The sequence below is a fragment of the Elephantulus edwardii genome, unplaced genomic scaffold (assembly GCF_000299155.1).
Source record: "Elephantulus edwardii isolate Elephantulus edwardi_28Jun2011 unplaced genomic scaffold, EleEdw1.0 scaffold00164, whole genome shotgun sequence".
NCBI classification, from domain to species: domain Eukaryota; kingdom Metazoa; phylum Chordata; class Mammalia; order Macroscelidea; family Macroscelididae; genus Elephantulus; species Elephantulus edwardii.
The window spans coordinates 3266093-3284198 of NW_006399914.1; the positions used below are offsets into that span (position 1 = coordinate 3266093).

The 18106-nt window shown below is 37.4% G+C and overlaps 1 protein-coding gene across 2 annotated transcripts in view; it reads left to right on the forward strand.

Moving 5' to 3' along the window:
* Positions 1 to 18106, forward strand: part of SLC12A1 (solute carrier family 12 (sodium/potassium/chloride transporter), member 1) — a 139070-nt gene that overhangs the window by 77290 nt on the left and 43674 nt on the right. For both annotated transcript variants that reach the window (XM_006895292.1, XM_006895293.1), the window contains exons 17-19: positions 7504 to 7644; positions 9321 to 9427; positions 15505 to 15587. In XM_006895292.1, coding sequence (XP_006895354.1) covers positions 7504 to 7644; positions 9321 to 9427; positions 15505 to 15587 — 331 coding nt within the window. The remainder of the gene's footprint in view (positions 1 to 7503; positions 7645 to 9320; positions 9428 to 15504; positions 15588 to 18106) is intronic.

The window sequence follows — 18106 nt, forward strand, 5'->3', positions numbered from 1 at the left end:
GTGGTCTTGAGGTCTCCGAAGCCCATGATGTCGGCTGTACGTGGAGCTAGGTGACAGCAGAGGAAAAGACGGAAGGAAGCGAGCACCAAGCACGCAGAGACTAGGCCACGAAAGACCAGGAAACTCCTTATATAAAGACGGAAGCGGTTCCTTTCCCATCGCCAGGCCAAAGGCTAAAGGTCAAAGTCCGATCCACTCCCCCTTACCCCTCTACCCGCTCTCATTACTCAACGTAGAATTTAAGACTCGGAATTAAATAAGCAATTATGCTACCCGCGGGTTTTTTGCTTGTGCTTGGAAAGAAAGGCGTTTAAAACCACCCCCCCCCAAAAAAAAACCAAAAAAAAAACACCACCCCTCACTTCTTAAATTTGAACCTCTACGGCTCCAGAAATACTTTTAAGAATGGAAAGTTTATTTAACAGGTTTGGAATTTAGAATGCAAAACAGGTAAATCCATTATTGTAAAAAATTGCATATATAATTTATCTCTTTTCTAAATCTCCTATGTCTTAACACTGTAAAAGGCTCCCAAGTCTACAGTACAATGGCAAAACACAATGTATTATACTTGTGGCTGAAATACAAACGTTCTTTTTTAAGGTTGCTTCTATTTTTATCTTGAAATATTAGGAAACATGCTGTTGTTGTTAAATGCTGTCGAGTAGTAGGCGACTCATGGAGACCCTATGAACGAAAGTCCTTGACACTTGCGTGCGTAACTTTCATCCTTTCTCCAGGTTCATAAGGTTTCTGGAGGCAAGCTGTTTACGGAAGTGGATGCCACTCCTGCTTCCAAGAGGAAACATATTAGGTCAAAGAATATATTATTTTTGTTTTTATAGGTTGAAAATGTTGAATGGTAATATATATATATATATATATATATATATATATATATATATACACACATACATATATATACACATATATATACACATATATACACATATATATATACACACATATATATATACACACATATATATGTGTGTGTGTGTGTGTGTATATATATATATATATATATATATATATAAAACAAAGTACATCCATTTCCCCTTCTTCTAATAACAATTAAAACAAAATCAAAACAGCCGGAGTCCTCCTTGGAGGCAAGAATGATGAGGCTCCAATCTGACCCACATACTTTGGGCATGTTGCCAGAAGGGGCTATTCGTTGGAGAGGGACATGATTCTGGGAAGAATGGAGCATCAGTGAAGGAGAAGACCCTCAACCAGGTGGACTGACATGGTGACTGCTGCAGTAGGCTCTTGTGTGTCAGGATGTATGAGGATAGTGCAGGATAGAACAGGGTTCGGATCTTTTGTTCATAGTGCCACTATGAGTCATACTCAAGTTGATGGCACCTAACTACAACAACTATTAACATTTTTTGTCACAGATGTTTCCACTAATTTTTTAAAAATATTGTTATGCTAAAGTATATATGGGGAGCGCAGCTGGGCTAGTGGCAAAAAGCTGCGCTGGAATCCTAAAGGCACAGGATTGGAATCCACCAAATCCTCCATGTGAGAAGGACGGGCATCTCCTCCCATGTGATTTACTGCCTCTGAAAAGTCACAGGAGGGTCAGCTAGGGGTCAGTTCTGACTTGACAGTACAGAACAACAACAATGTATATATAATTAAAAAAAACCATTTGAATCCTTAATACTAATTTTAAATTAAATAAACCATTACAGATCCAAACTATACTTCCCTTTATAAAACCACCATGGCTTTTTTCCTCTTCAAAGGAATGTTATCATAAGTATGAATATCTGTCCAGTGTTTTCACATGGAGGAACCAACATGAAGATTTGTTCTGTATATTCTCTGTCTTTAATCCTTCATTTTCTTCACATTGTCAAGGGGAGGGAAAGAATCACTTTGTCTATCTTCTTCATCTAGATTACCCTTTTAACAAAATTTCACCCTGCTTTCCTTTTCCTTCCTGGAAATTTAGAAAGTATTTAATAAAACTAAATGCAGAGATGACAACCTATGGACAGCAATTTAAAGCCCAATAACCCTGGGAAAACAAAATGTTCATGTTTTCTTCTACAACTTTCTCTTGACAGAACTCTCACATCCACCAAGAAGACCTTATTTTTAGATGCATCTATTGTTCATTTGTCAGTGAGCTTCTGCACTGATATGAATAAGACAGTGTCATAGCAAAAAACAGAACGAATGAAACGACCTATGAATGAGTGCTAGAAAGCATGGTGAGATGAAATATAGGGCAAATCAGAGAGGAAAAGATTCTGTTTCCTACAGTTCTAAACAGAATGACAAATGAAAGCAATGACAAGGAAACAAGACCTGCTAGATTCTCAACATCAGAGTTAGAGAGAACATTGTGCTTGGCTCAAATTCCTCAAGTTGATCCAAAAAATGTGAGATCTCTTTTGTTAATTTTCTTCATCATAACATTCATTTATATAAAATTGCCTCTCATTCAACTTCTACTCCAGACTAATTATAAATTCCTTTGCCCCTCTCTCAATCAACATCAAAATTATAATATATACAAGATTTCCAAAGCTTTGTTGTCTATTCAAATCCTGAATTAATTTATGTACTCATATTTTGGATCCTAACTGAAGCTAATCACTATAATATTTTAATTGGGTTGTAAAATCCATTTTTGTGACTATGACAAATTTAGACATTGAGTAATTATATTCTGGTGTCTTCTTTGTTAGTTTGCTTTTTTCTTAATACATTTGTATTGCAGTCTTGCCTCGCATTAATATGTGTGCTACAAGAATATTATAATTGCTTTTAGCAAAGAGAGATTCTGCATGAAATATTTTTATGACTTCTCAATATGGCAAATTTAGGCATTAAAGTAAATCTCTCTGTCACAATGAATGTTTAATCTGGCTTTTTATAATACTAATAAACATACGTTAGACTGTATTTATTTAAATAAATGCCAGTTTTCCCAGGGGTTCACAGTCATTGTGGTACACAGCTCAATATACTGATGGTCCAACATCTTTCCAGGCTGTTGGTGATTTTTCTATCCCATGGTCGTTGTTACCATTAAGCTTTCCTAAACAAAAATTCCCTCCTTTCTTTTGTAGTTGATGAAGGTAAGAAAGACTCAAGGAAGGACTGTTGGCTGTGATGATGGTGTTCGGTCAAGTATAACTCTTGGTGACCCTATGAACAACAGACCTGAAACCTGTACTATCCTGTGCCATTTTCGTCATCCTTGACACACTTGAGTCCATTGTTCTAGTCATGGTGTCAAGCCAGTTCATCTGGTTGAGGGGATTCCTTTCTTTTGCCAACCATCTATCTTTCCAAGGATGATGTCTCTATCCAAGAAATAGCTTCTCTTAGCAACACACCCAAAATATGTGAGACAAAACTTCGTCATCTTTGCCTCCAAGGAGCACTCTGGCTGCACTTTCTCTAAGACATATACTTGTTCTTTTTTGCAGTCCATGGGATATTCAGTACTCTTTGTCAACACTATAGTTCAAAGGCATCAATCTTCTATCATCCTTGTTTATTGTCCAACTCTCAGATATGTAGAAAGGAATTGAAAACACATTGGTCTGAAACAGCTTCATCTTAGTTTTCAAATTAATATCATTTCTCCTCAGTAATTTTGAGAGGTCCCTGTCTACAGGCTTACCCTGCACAATATATGTATCCTGATCTTTTTTCTTTTCTTTTTTAATGTATTTACCTACAAAGTTTGGTATACATTGTGTTCCACACTATTCTTCATTCACACTGTGTTTCATACAATCATTCTCATGCATCATGTTTAAAAAATCAATCACCATTGGACATTGCCCATCATTATCCTATATTTCCACCCTGTTCCTTCCCCTTCCCTTGCCTCCCTCCATCCATCCAACAAACTGTGCAACTCTGTGGTTTCACTCCTACCTATCCTCACTCCTCTGCTCCCACCCTTCTATCCTGATTTCTTGTTTGTTGCTATTAAGACTGTTGATTGTAGATACAAGTAATATGAAGTCATTGACAGTTTCAATCTTTATCTATTGTGATATTACCTATTGGTCCTGTGGTGAGAATTTTTGTTTTCTTAATGTATTTGTTTTCTTTTTTTGAAGTTTTGTTTTCTTTCTTGATATCAACATCTAGGTATTGCTGAGATTGAGACAAACTGGCTTTAACTACTTTGAATCAGACAACCACATGGTATATACAATGCTGGGAATGAAAAACTGAAAAGGAATTGTATTGCATTAATAGTTAAAACGACAATTTAAGCTCTATCCTGAGTGTAATGCTGTGAGATAGATAGATACATATACATATACATATACATATACATATACATATACAGATACATATACAGATACATACACACACATATATATATATTCATACAAAGAATATCTACTAATATGACCATTATTCAAATCTACACACCAACAGCTAAAGCCAAAAAGAGGAGATGAAGATTTTTCCCAGATTTTGCAGTCCAAAATTGACCAAACATGTAATCACTATGTGTTTACAATAACTGGTGACTGGAATGCAAATGTTGGAAAAAATTAAGAAAGAATAGTTGTCAGGAAGTACAGACTTGATGACATGAATGAGGCCAGAAATAGAATGATCAAATTATGTATGCTCAATGATTTATTCATCGCAAAGAACCTTTAAAAAACCAACAACATGGCAATGAGAAAAACACAACAATGAATGAACGGAAATCCAAAATCTCTGTAAATGTTCATTAAAATTGATAAAATAAAATTTTAAAAAAAACCACAACAAAACACATGGACCTCACATGGTAGACTGCATCAGATTGGCTGCATCTGTGGAAGGAATCACTGGAGAAGCTCATTTTCAGCAATCAAAACCAGGCCAGGTGCTGACTGTTGAACAGATCATCAATTACTCATATGGCATGTTTTAATTGGGGCTGAAGAAAATGGAAATAGGTCCAGGAGAACCAAAATATGATCTTGAGTCTATCCCACCTGAATTTCAAAATCATCTTAAGAATAGGTTTGAAGCATTGACCGCCAATGTCAAAGACCAGACAAGTTGTGGGATGATATTAAGAATATCATCCATGAAGAGAACAGAAGATCATTACAACGACTGAAGAGAAAGAAAAAAGACAAAATGGAAGAAGAGACTGAAGTTTGCACTAGATTGTCAAGAAGCCAAAACAAATGGAAGAGATGCCGAATAGAAGATTTCAAAGGGTAGCTCAAGAAGACAATTATAGCAGAATGTTTGGAGAGTGGGAATTGAAGACTAAAAAGGGAAGAACTCGCTCAACATTTCTCAAGCTGGAAGGACTGAAACACAAATTTAAGCCCTGAGTTGCAATACTGAGAGCAGCTATGGGAATTAATGTTAGAGGAAACATTAAAAGAAGGTGGAGGGAATACATAGAATCACTGTACCAAAAAGATCTGGTCAACACTGAAATATTTCAGAAAGTGCCATATAATCAAAAGCCAATGGTAATGAAGGAAGAATTCACTGAATGCATTGGTGAAAAATAAGGCCCCAGGAATCAGTGAAATACAAATTGACATACATACCTTCACATGCTCACCAGTATGTCAGGAAATTTGGAGGGCAGCTGCCTGGGCATGGGACTGGAAGAGATCCATATTTGTTCCCATTCCCAAGAAATATAATCCAACAGAATGTGAAAATTATCAAACAATATCATTAATATCACATGCAAGAAAAATATTGCTGAAAATAATTTTAAAATGGCTAGAACAGAATATATAGAACTGTAAGAAGTTCAAGCTGGGTTTAGAAGAGATCGTAAAACCAAAGATATCACTGCTGGTGTCAGACAAATCCGGGCTGAAAGTAGAGAATACCAGAAGAATACGTATTTGTGCTTTCTTGACTACGCAAAGGCACTGGACTGTGGATCATAACGAACTGGCTAACATTGAGAAGAATGGGAATATCCGAGCACTTAGTTGTGCTCATGTGAAACCTATAACTAGGCCAAGAGCTGTTTTTCAAAACAAAGCAGGGGAACATTATTATATGATTTAAAATTAAGAAAGGAATGTATCAGAGTTGTATCTTTTCTCCATATCTATTCAAGCTTTATGCTGAGCAAATTATTCATGAAACTATACTCTAAGAAGAATGTGATATCAGGATTGGAGGAAGACACATCAACAACCTACACTAAGCAGATGATACAACCTTGCTTGCTAACGGTAAAGAGGATGTTAAGTGCTTGCTACAGAAGATCAAAGAATGCAGCCTTTAATATGGATTACATCTCAACTTCAAGGTAACAAAAAAAAACCTCTCAAGAAAAGGATGAGTGATTCAAAACGCATTGGTTACCTGAAAACCTAAGCTAATTTGATCCATAATGACATATTTTTCCTTAGATTACATTTTTTGTTTAACTAAGTATCCACCCTACATCTCTACTTCATTTACTTTCATTTAAATTTCTTGGATTTGAAACCATTTCTCTCCAACTGCATATAATATGAGCTTGTTTTTATATAGCATCAAACCAGCAACATCCAAGTCACCTGGGAGCATGCTAGAAACGCATATCCTATGCCAGGCCTATTAACTCAGAATCTGCATTTTATCAAGGTCCCAGATAACTCAGATGAAATCTTGGGTATCTTAATAAAATGTCAAATCTATCTATAAGTCAAATTAATTTCCCAGGAGAATAGCTACTGGGTACCCTGTCAGACATAAAGCAGATAATAAAAAAAAATACTTTGTGGACTGAATTTTTCAATTCATAAGAAGAAAAGAGTATTTGGACCATTAAGGAATGAGAAGCAAGCTTAGAATTTTTGGCTAAAAATGACTTTCCAGAACTCAGATCTTGAAATGATAAACTCCTTCATCTACAACCTTCCCCTTCATCTTCTCCATCCTTCTTATCTCACCAAGCACAGTGAATAGGAGGGAAATATCCATTTATTTGAATGCAAGTGTGTCAACAATACACAGGGAGAAGGGATATAAGGGTCTTCTTGCCACACAAAATAGCAATGAATCAGCCTAATAGAATTGTCAAGATGTGGTGGTTTGTGGCAAGATTTGCAGCTCACCATGTCTGGCTCCAGAAAGCTCTGTCCATTTCTTGAAATTGGGCTCTAGCTGAGATGACTTCAGTGTTCCTAAAAGTGGTTTGTGCTGCTGAGCCAAAGGTTGATTGTGTATTTATCCGGAGCTGCTTTCAGTATTTTCCTCATGTGCTATGATGCCCTCGGTGCTTCTTTTCATTCAGAATAAGGCAGTTAATTAAGTAGGTGTTAATAACTCGAGACATTTGGGGTGGAAAGTGAATAATATGAGCAGCCCAGGTCCTTTCCAAAAGGTTGGATCTGCATGAACCCTGTTAAGTGAGGTGCCTGTGCCTCTTTCTTATTTCTTAACTCAGTGGGACATTGCTGGCTATTTCTGTCCTTTAGGAAACAACAGCAGGGTGATGTATAATAGCAGGGCTTCTAACCAATATTTCATTGTGTTGTGTAGGGACCACGCAAGCTCTGTGTTAAGGAGATGAACAGTGGCATGGCGAAAAAGCAGGCTTGGCTTATAAAAAACAAAATCAAGGCCTTTTATGCGGCAGTGGCAGCAGACTGCTTCAGAGATGGTGTCCGAAGTCTCCTTCAGGTAAAACTGGCATTGAGGGAGTGCACACAAAGGCAAAAGACAATTAGTGCTCCAAGTTAATGACGTTTGAAGGAAATGGATCTGTCAGACAGCCTATATCAGAGATCAATGCAGGTGGCTAAGGAATTCATTTTCTAATTCCTGGGGATAGGCAAAGCTAAGACAAAAGGAGAGAGGCTCTGTTACAATGAACTCTGAATGATACACTGAAAATGGGAAATGAGGTTGCCTTTGGCCACCGCATACATTCTGTCTCCATGCTTATTGAAATGCAAATTTGTTCTGATGGTTGACGACATTCAGGATCCTATTAAAACTTCAAACTATTTTTGCATCTCATACTGCATATAGCAATGCTCTAGTCAGGCATTCTTTTCCTTTTTCTCTTTTGCAAATGGTGTGAGGGCAGCTGCTAGACTCAGCTAAATAAATGCGTAGTGAGCTGGGCATAAAGTCTCCCTATATTTCTAAATGATTTCCAGAATGCTGAATAAATTCTAACAAATTCTGCAGTTCAACACCAAGCCCACAGTTCACCTGTCTTTTCCTCCTTATTCTTTCCTTTCTCTTCCCCTTCCTTAACCCACCACTGAAAGCTATGTAGAATCTGCCTCTAGTTGGTTTTTTTTAATACAATCTTTATTTTATACTGGTTTAATTACAAACTTTGTATACAGTATTTTTCACATGGGATCTGAATTACTAATCTTTTCTTTTTCTTGACTACTTAAGCATCAGGATTGTCTGGATGCTGTCCTGAGTTCTGACAATCTTGAATGTGGCAACCCTAAAAAGCAAGAACTAATGCATTGTGCCATTTGGTAGACTTAGAATTGAAACTTTTAATCATAACAGCAAAAATGATTCAGAAGTAAATCACTCTAGTTTCTGAGGGTTGCTTGGATTGTTTTAAGGATTCTCTGGTACTCAGCTGTGAGCATCAAAGCTAGAGGCAGGATCTTCCCCCTTTCCTTCTCAATCTTGCCTTAAATTCCTTCAGACCACTGTACACACCCTGCTTCTATCTCAGAGTGCTTAACGTAATGTAATATTATGCAATTAATAGGTGCTTGATAAGACAGCCAAATTAAACTCAATTTATTGCAAGCCATGTCCTATTATCTGATGGGGGAGGAGAATGAAACTTTTGATAAAAAAGATGGCTATTAGTGATACTGCCTTGCTAGAAGATTAAACTCAGAAAGTGTAACCCAGTTAGTTTCTAATAAATAATACAAGTAGACATTTCAGTGATCCTTGAATAGAAGAATTTTCCAAACATGGATTTTATTGCCAATGACATTATGGACATAATAGGTGAAACTGAGTTTTGAACCACTAAGTTACAACACACACACTAACAGCTAATCTGGTCCCCACTTGATTTTAAATTATTGAACCATTTTAATGAGTGTGTCAGAAGAAATGCAAATGACTGCTAATTTAGAAAAGCTACATTTCTGTCATCTAAAATCCATTTATGGCTGAGATGATTTAGAACTAATCTTCCTATTTTATGCTTGGGTACAGCCATGAAGGACATGCACTGAAATGTAATCTAATCTTCAGAATCTTCAGAATATCACTTCAGTGCTCTTTTGGACATTATTTTTAATTTGCGATGGTGTTTTACTGGTGTGGTAAAGACTGCTCATGTTTTTATGTCCTCTGTTTAGGCCTCAGGCTTGGGAAGAATGAAGCCAAACACTCTGGTGATTGGATATAAAAAAAACTGGAGGAAAGCACCCCTGACAGAGATTGAGAACTACGTGGGAATCATACAGTAAGTGATGGCTTTCAAGATGTATTCTTTCTTATAAAGCACTAACCAGGGCAGTGCAGAACAGACACTGTTAGATCAGATTAAACAGCCTGAGACAAGCACATTTCCTTGTTACTCTGAATTCTTTACCAATGTGAAAAAAGAAAACCGTGCCAATAATGGAATTTTTCAGGCTCAGTGTAAAGAAGAGAGATGAGTGGGGAGAAGTATAAAGGCCCAACAAAAATGTAAACAAAACAATGACATTTATTTATAAGATTAAAAGTGAGAAGTGCTAGGTAAGGGAAATATTTTTCTTTAAAAACACCTGGTTGACTGGCATACCCACTTCAGTCAATGTCTTCTTGGCCTTGGATAATGTGTTCACTATCACTTGTAATGGCAGTCAGGCGATTAGGAGACATATTGCATTGGGAAAGTCTGCAGTTAGGGACCTCTCCAAATACTGAGGAGTAATGATATCAGTTTGAAGACTAAGATGCACCTGATTCAGGCCATGGTCTTTCTAATTACTTGCTATGCATCTGAGAGCTGGAAAATGAATAAGCATGAAAGAAGAATTGAGACCTTTGAGTTGTGTTGTTGGAAAAGAGTACGGAATATATATATAATGGACAACCAAAAAAATGAACAGCTATGTCTTGGAGAAAGGAAAGCCAGAGTGCTCCTTGGAGGCAAAAGTGACAAAGTTTTGTCTCACATACTTTGAACATGGTGTTAGGATTGGCTATTCCTTGGAGAGGAATAACCAGATGGATTAGCACAATGCCTACTTCAATGGGCTCAAGTCTGAAATAATGAGGATGACACAAGATAGGTCAGAGTTCAGGTCTGTTGTTCATAGGGTTGTTACGAATTTTACTTGACTTAACATGACCTAACACATCAACAACAAATCCCAGGCGTCACAGTTCCCTCTGCTGATATGGGACCAAAGGAAGTTTTTAAATGGAATATAACATCTAATATCTAAATATTTGAAGAATGCTTACTTCGGCAGCACATATACTAAAATTGGAACGATATACAGAAGACGAGCATGGCCCTTGAACAAGAATGACATGCAAATTTGTAAAGCATCCCATATTTTTAAAAAAAAAAGAAAATTTTGAAGAGTCTTGAGGTAGAGGGAATACTGTTAATTTTATATATCATTGAGTCAGAACTAACTCAAAGTTGACCCTCCAGCAGGATCTCAGAAGCAGTAAATCACACAGAGGATGTCTATCTTTCTCTCATGGAGCAGCTGGTAGGTTCAAACTGAGTACCTTTGAGTTGGCAATACAACTTTTTACTACTTAGCCACCAGAGAATACCAACAGTACTTAAAAGTCTAGCTGAAGCTGGTTAACATCCTTAGCATGAATTATCCCACTTAATTCATACAAAATGCCTTTGAAATAATCACTATTTTTGTTCTCATTTTATTAATGAACAAACATTAAAATTTAGCAAACGTGCTGAAAAATCTGTTATTAACTGATGTGATTGGGATTTTAAACTATGAACATTAGAATTTAAAACTGAAATTTACCACCATAACATTATATATACATACTCAAGTATTATGGGCTCAGTTTTTATTTTCTTTCAAAACAGAGAATATCAATTATATGCATTTAGAGAGAATCAGGGCATCATCAGTGAGCCTTATAGATAATCAGACCTTTCTTCCAAACTTGAAACAAATTAACCAAACTTTCAACCCAACAGCCATCTTGGCACATGGAATGTTTCCTGTATCTGGGGTGTCACTTTGCCCTGATTTTATTTCACAAGGTACAGATGATGCCTAAGCAGAACAGCTGCACTGATAAGTCCGTACATTACAGGGAAGAAATGCTTACCCATTCAAAATAAGTATATACTTAATGCTTCTTATGCTAATGCATTTCCCCTGCCTTCTGCTAGACTGGACATCACATTTGTCATTATTTTGGGGAGATTTATACAACATCAAAACCAAAGCATTCTATTATTAGTTCTACTGTAAAAATCATAAGAAAATTATTTTCATATTCTGAAATTATGTGCATTACTGACCAAAGTGTGTTTTACTTTGCAGCAGTATTCCTAACACAGAGGAACTAGATATTATGTGTATTCTCATAAATTATGTTTCTCAAACATGTGTGGCTCCTGGTAGTGCTCTAAATGCCATATGTCAACATGTAAGAGGAGTTAGCTTTAGTTAAAGCCCAGTCAGCTGATCAAGGTCATCCTCTTGTCAACAACCGGGCTCAGCCAACATTATTTAGAGGTACTAAGATCAGTTGCTCATTCTTCTTTTATCTAGATCTTTCAGTAAAATTCCATTTTTCTACGAACAAGAACAACAATAAAAGGTAAAAGAAAAAAGAATCTAAAATCTTTAAATCTACAAACAAAACATCCATTATTTAATGCAATATTATTTTGGATCATCTTCCAACCTTCCCATCCCAAAGACAGGCAAAGGGACCACATAATCAGATCCAGTCACACGGAACTGAAAGGACCTCTGGATTTTAATTCCCTAACATTCTCTCTCTCTCAGTGCCTGGGAAGTGACTCATAGTTGACCCTCTAGATGGTTTCCAAAGCTGTAAACTGCACAGGAGGAGATTGCCTGTCTTCCTCCCATAAGCCACTGGCAGATTTGAATCGCCAGGCAGTCGCCTCATTTGGATTAGTAGTAAAGTTCTTTATGGACTGTGACCACAGAGAGCTTTCTTAAGATTCTAGTCATTGAAGATGCTGTTGAGCATAGCTCTACTATGAAGCACTTGGGGGTTACAGGGATCAGATCCAACTGACTTTTAAAGTAAAAATCTGATTCTGGGTAGAGGCTGCCTGCACATGTTGATCTCGTGCCCTCTTCTTCACTCTCCAAACCTAACAGCGTGGGTTAAGTTCTCCCACAGTGTCACTCTGGCCTCATCTTTTGATTCTTAATTTTACATTTAAGGAAACCTGTTATCTGATCGGAGTGTCACAAAGTTGATATCATCCATTACAGTGATGGCACAGTGCCCCTATTGACCACCTTCTGTATAAGACCACACAGAATCGTTGTTGTGAGATGCCCGAGTTGAGTATGACTCATAGGGACCCTATGAATAAAAGATCTGAACCCTGTTCTGTCGTGTGCCATCCTCACACTTCCTGACACACAAGAGCCCCTTGAGACAGTCACCACATTAATCCACCTGGTTGAGGGTCTTCCTCTCCTTCACTGACCTGCCACCCTTCCCAGCATCATGTCCTTCTTCAAGGAATAGCCACTCCTAGAAACATTTGTATTGTTTATTATAAATTTTAATAATAGAATACTATATTCTTAAATTTAATTTTAATAATTATAAAATACTTAAATACAATATTTTTAGATTATATTAATATTAATAACAAAATTATTTTGCTATGTATTTAATTACAATGTTAATTATAATATTGTTATTAACTGAAGAGATCTGCTTGGCTTTGCTCTTCATTTTCTTTTCATTATCATTTAATTCTTTTAAAAGTTATCAACATTATCACAACTTTTTGTGGTAATTTCCACAATATGGTAGCTAAAACAGAAAATTTGATGAAATTAGCTACTATTTAAAGCCACTAGCAACAATGACAAATAGCAGGAGCTTATAGCACATGTAGGCAAAGCACTTAATTCAAGCCTTACTACAATTGGGTAATCACGACCGCTCTCATCAGTGTTAGAAGGTTCCAACATAGAGGCTTAGCCTTGTAGGTAGCATGATACACGCAAGCTAGGTTTATGAAACTGTTTTTTTTGTTATTGTAACAAAGTGAAAGGATATTTTTATTAAAATAATTAATAAACTGCTAAACTGTACAAACATGAAATAGCCATTTTTGTGCTTCCTCTGACAGTGTCATTCAGGGTCCTCTGGACCTCCTTAATGACATCACTGTTTGTAATCACATTCGGCTCACTGGATAATCCAAGATGATCTGCCTACCTTAAAGTCCTTCATCATGTCTTGGTCACATAATTATTTAATCACATCTACAAAGTCCCTTTTGCCCTATAGTGTAATATATTCATATTCACAGGCTTTAGCAAATAGGGCAAAAATATTTTTAGGAAGCCATTTTTCCATTTAACACAAGACCTAAATATTTTTTTGGTAGACTAACTGCTGAGAGAACTAACAGATCCATCCTAGAGAGGGTTAAATCAGGCTGCTCGTTGAAGACAAGGATTTTGAAGCTTCATCTGACTTACTTTGGACATGTAGCAAGGAGGAACAAGTCCTTGAAGAGGGACATCATGCTTGTGAGGGTGGAGGGACAGTGCAGGAGATGAAGACCCTCAAAGAGATGGATTGATTCAGTCTCTGGGATAACAGGGACAGAGACAAGATTGGCACAGGATAGAGCAGGATTTAGGGATGTTGTCCACAGGGTCACTATGAGTCACAGGCAACTCAACAGCACATAACAACAACAATTTTGTCTATTTTTTCCTTGGTTGTTTTTTGTGGGGTCCCCCCCCCTAGTAATCAAGGATAATCAAGAATTTTCTAGGATAATTAGTTTGTTAAGTGAACAAATGATTTTTAGCTTGAATTTTGGGCAGCTATTCTTTTACACAGACTTCTTTTACCATCTGACTAACTAGGTTTACTTTTCCCATAAAAAAAAAATGTGTCAAAAAATGATACAGTTACAAGCTGCACAGGAGGGTGACCCTATGGGAAGGGTATCTGGATTTTTCAAGTCTTAAAAGAGTGACAACTCCTGAGGAGAAAATTTTAAATGTACTCAAAGAGTCAATTGCTTCAATTTCCAAGTTAGAAACAGAAAACATACTCTGAGCACAGAGAAAGCCCTTCTTTCCTTTTCTAGATAATCTAATTCCATTGAGTTAGGTGTAGAGGCACAAAATACATCTCCTGCTACCTAGAGGTGCTGTGATAAAGCATTGCCTCAAACAACCTCTCCAAACTCAATGGCAAAATTCTTTAGAGGTACTGAAGAGATTTTTAGCTAGGAAACTAATATTGTAAGTATTGATGAAAGATTCCTCCTTAATAAGTAGAAAACTGACAACTTCAAAGCATCTTTGTAGTTTGAAAGCTTTCTATTCTAAACATTTTGGAGATTGTTTTTCCTACTTTTTTATAAATAAAAAAATTACATTTTTATTTTACATTGGTTTGCTTGCAAAGTCATATACATTCTTTCACACTATCCTTCTTTCACATTGTGTTCCATACAATCATTCCCATTCATTATATTTCATGTAATCAATCAACACTGAGCTATGCCCACCATTGCCCCTGTATTTCCAGATCCCCACCGGATCTTTCCCATTTCCTTACCCTCCCCTCCCTCCACCCATCAAATGGTGCATTAAATCACAGGGTTGCACAATTTGGTTTTTCCTACTTTACATGTAAAAATATCTTAGGCAGAATTCTAGTTGATAGTATTCTTCTAATAAGTTGCCTCCAGCATGAGTGATTGGGCTTACGTGTTGGGCTGCTAACTGAAAGGTTGATAGTTTGAATCCATGAGGTGCTCTATGTGAGAGAGATGAGCAGTAGATTTGTAGCCTCAGAAACCTGCTGGAGGATTGATATGAGTTGGAGTTGATCATACTACAGTGTGCTTGGGTTTTGGTACTCGGGCTACAGTAGCATAAATGTTCATGTCCTTCAATACTGCGTTGTAAGGTTAGCAGTTTAAACCCACACAGAGGTCCATTAGAAGATAGGCCTGGTGATTTACTTCCAAAGGGTCAGAGCCTTGGCAAGCCCTCAGGAATGCCACCACGGGGAAGAACTGACTGGATGGTTTGGATTTAGTTTTTACCCAAGATGAAAGAACAAACAAGCAGAAATAGTACCAGTTCTTGACTTCATTCTAAAGTGTGACTGTCAGTGGTTTGATCTCACGAATGATTGTATGGAAAACCAATTGCTCTGTAAACTTTCACTCAAAGTCCAAGAATTTTTTTTAAATAGTTGAATTTTCTATCAAAATCCTAGGAGCAAGTTTTGTATTAGTTCAGAACTTGAGGAGTAGAGGAGCCATTTCAATCACTAACCATTCTGTTTCATTTTCAGCGATGCATTTGATTTTGAAATTGGTGTGGTCATAGTCAGAATCAGTCAAGGGTTTGACATCTCTCAGGTTCTTCAGGTTCAAGGTAGGTGCTTTTATTCAATCAGCAAACACTGACTGAGCCCCTCCTCTGTGCATGCCACTGTTCGAGGGGCTGGGTGTCCAACAGGGGGTACAGCTGATATCCCCATGTGTGTGCTCCTCCTCCTCCCCCCAATGTATTCCTCATGGACAACACAAGTGACCTTTGTCCTGCTAATCAGAAATATAGAGTAATTCAAGGTAGTCATCAATTACTTCTCTTATCACAAAAACACAAAGCCAGCATCACTGAAAAAAAGCACCTTTAGTGAAATAAACTGCTGAATTAATTTCTGCAAGATGTTTCAGAAAATGAAGATTAATTATTTCCTTGGAAAAACATGCATTATGTTTTTAAGAGACCATGGTCTGGTTTATAGTGAACACGGAAATGAGCCTGAGTGCATCGTGCTGTAAATCACTAATCCAAGTAGGAGGCAGAAACGCTAATTCAGATTAGTGACTCTGCTTTTTTCTACTCGAGGACTTGTTATAATTTGTTTAGTTTTAGAATTTAAACATAAGCTCTGTGTATGAAATAATGACTACACCCATGATGTCACCGAAAGATTAGGACAGTAAACCAAGTCATGGCTTACCCTCTTCACCTGAACTTTATAAGACCAAAGAAATGCTAAATCTATTGAACACATGATGTGCAGATTTATTTCTGTGTTAATTTCATTATTTCAACAAATATTTTTGGAGGGATCTCTGGTGACCTAGTCATAAGAAGCTGTGCTACAATCCCAAAGGCATGTAGTTTGAGTCCGCCAGACTCTCTACAGGAGAAAGATGGGCAGTCTCCTCCTGTGCAGTTAACTGCCTCTGAAAACCACCTGAGGGTTAGCTGTGGGTTGGTTCTGACACAATGGTACACAACAACTATGGATCAGGGAATTCTGGTGGTGCAACTGTTGAGATTTGGCTGCTGACCAGAATGGTAGCGGTTCAAACTAATAGGAGTTCTGTGGGAGAATATATTTGAAAATTTGTTCCTGTAAACATGTTTCTTAAACTCACTGCCATTGAGTAGATTCCAGCTCATAACAACACTATAGATTACAATTTAGAAAACAGGTTGAGGCAATTATATTCTATCCTACAGCATTGCTATGAATCGAAAGTAACTCTGTGGCACATAGTAACAACTAGGAATCAAAGGAACTCTGATGATTGAGTGCTTGGCTGCACACTGAAAGGCTGGCAGTTCAAATTCATTCACCAGTTACTCAGGAGAAAGTACTGACAATCTGCTATTGAAAACATTACAGCCTAGGAAAAACCCTATGATACAGTAATAGATGGCCACCTGAAGTTGCTTAAGGTTGCAAAGGGACTTGAATAAAAACAGGTGTGGGTTGCTTTTGTTGTTGTTATGTGCCGTCTAGTAACCTGCAACTCATGGTGACCCTATGTACAACAAATCTCAAGCCTGCCCAGTCCTGAGCCAGTCTCACTGACTCCGACACACCTACCCTCATTACCCCAGTCACTGAGTCAATCCATCTTATCCAGGGCTTTCCTCTCCTGCACTGTCCCTCCACCCTCCTGAACATAATGTCCTTCTCCAAGGACCGGTCTCTCCTGGCCACGTGCCCAAAGTATGTGAGGCAGAGCTTCAAAATTCTAGCTTCTAAGGAGAAACTTGGTTTCACCCTCTCCAAGACAGACCTACCAATTTCTTGGTGGTCTACGGTATAGAATATGGTTAATGCAAGGACTCAAGAAACTTAGCATGCAAAATTTGTATATTACTTGCACAGTTTTATGGGAAAGAAAGAAGAGGAACTTAACTCTAAAAGGGACTTTTGGTAGAAATTACCCTTTACATAGAGAGTTAGTGTATTAGTAGGAGTTACTTAGGTTTCTCAATTCTTAGATCTGTCATAACAAATTACCACACACTGGGTAGCTTAAAACAACAGCGATTTACTTTCTCACAAGTCTGAATTCAGAATGCCAGTAGGCTCATCCTGTCCCTAGTGGCAATAGCAGAATGTCTTTCCTTGTCTGTTCCAATTTCCAACAGGAGTACAAATTCCTCAGTTTGTGGCAGCAAGACTCCAGTTACTACTTCTGTCTTTACATAGTTGTCTTTCCTCTGTGTCTATGTTTCTTCTTATTCTTCTTTTTTTTTTTTAATAGGGAAACTAGCTGTATTGGTTTAGGGCTCATTATACTTCAGTATGACTTGACACTAATTTAACTAGTTATATTGAGGAAAGATCCTATTGCCAAAAAAAGTCACATTCCAAAATATCAGGTATTAGGACGTACATTTTTAAGAAGCATAATTCAACTTCAATAGTATGCAATGCTGGAGGAAAGAAAAACTGGCAAGGAGTTCAGAGAATGTCATTCCTGACAAAGAGTACTTCAGAAAAGGCATATAGAGACGACACGGAAGCCTGGAGGAAGAGGCACACGGCCAACTGAAAGTAGGTTAGTATTTCTGAAAAGAAATCTAAGATGCAGAGAATAGTAAAAGATGAGATTGCTGATATGAGAAGGAACCAAATT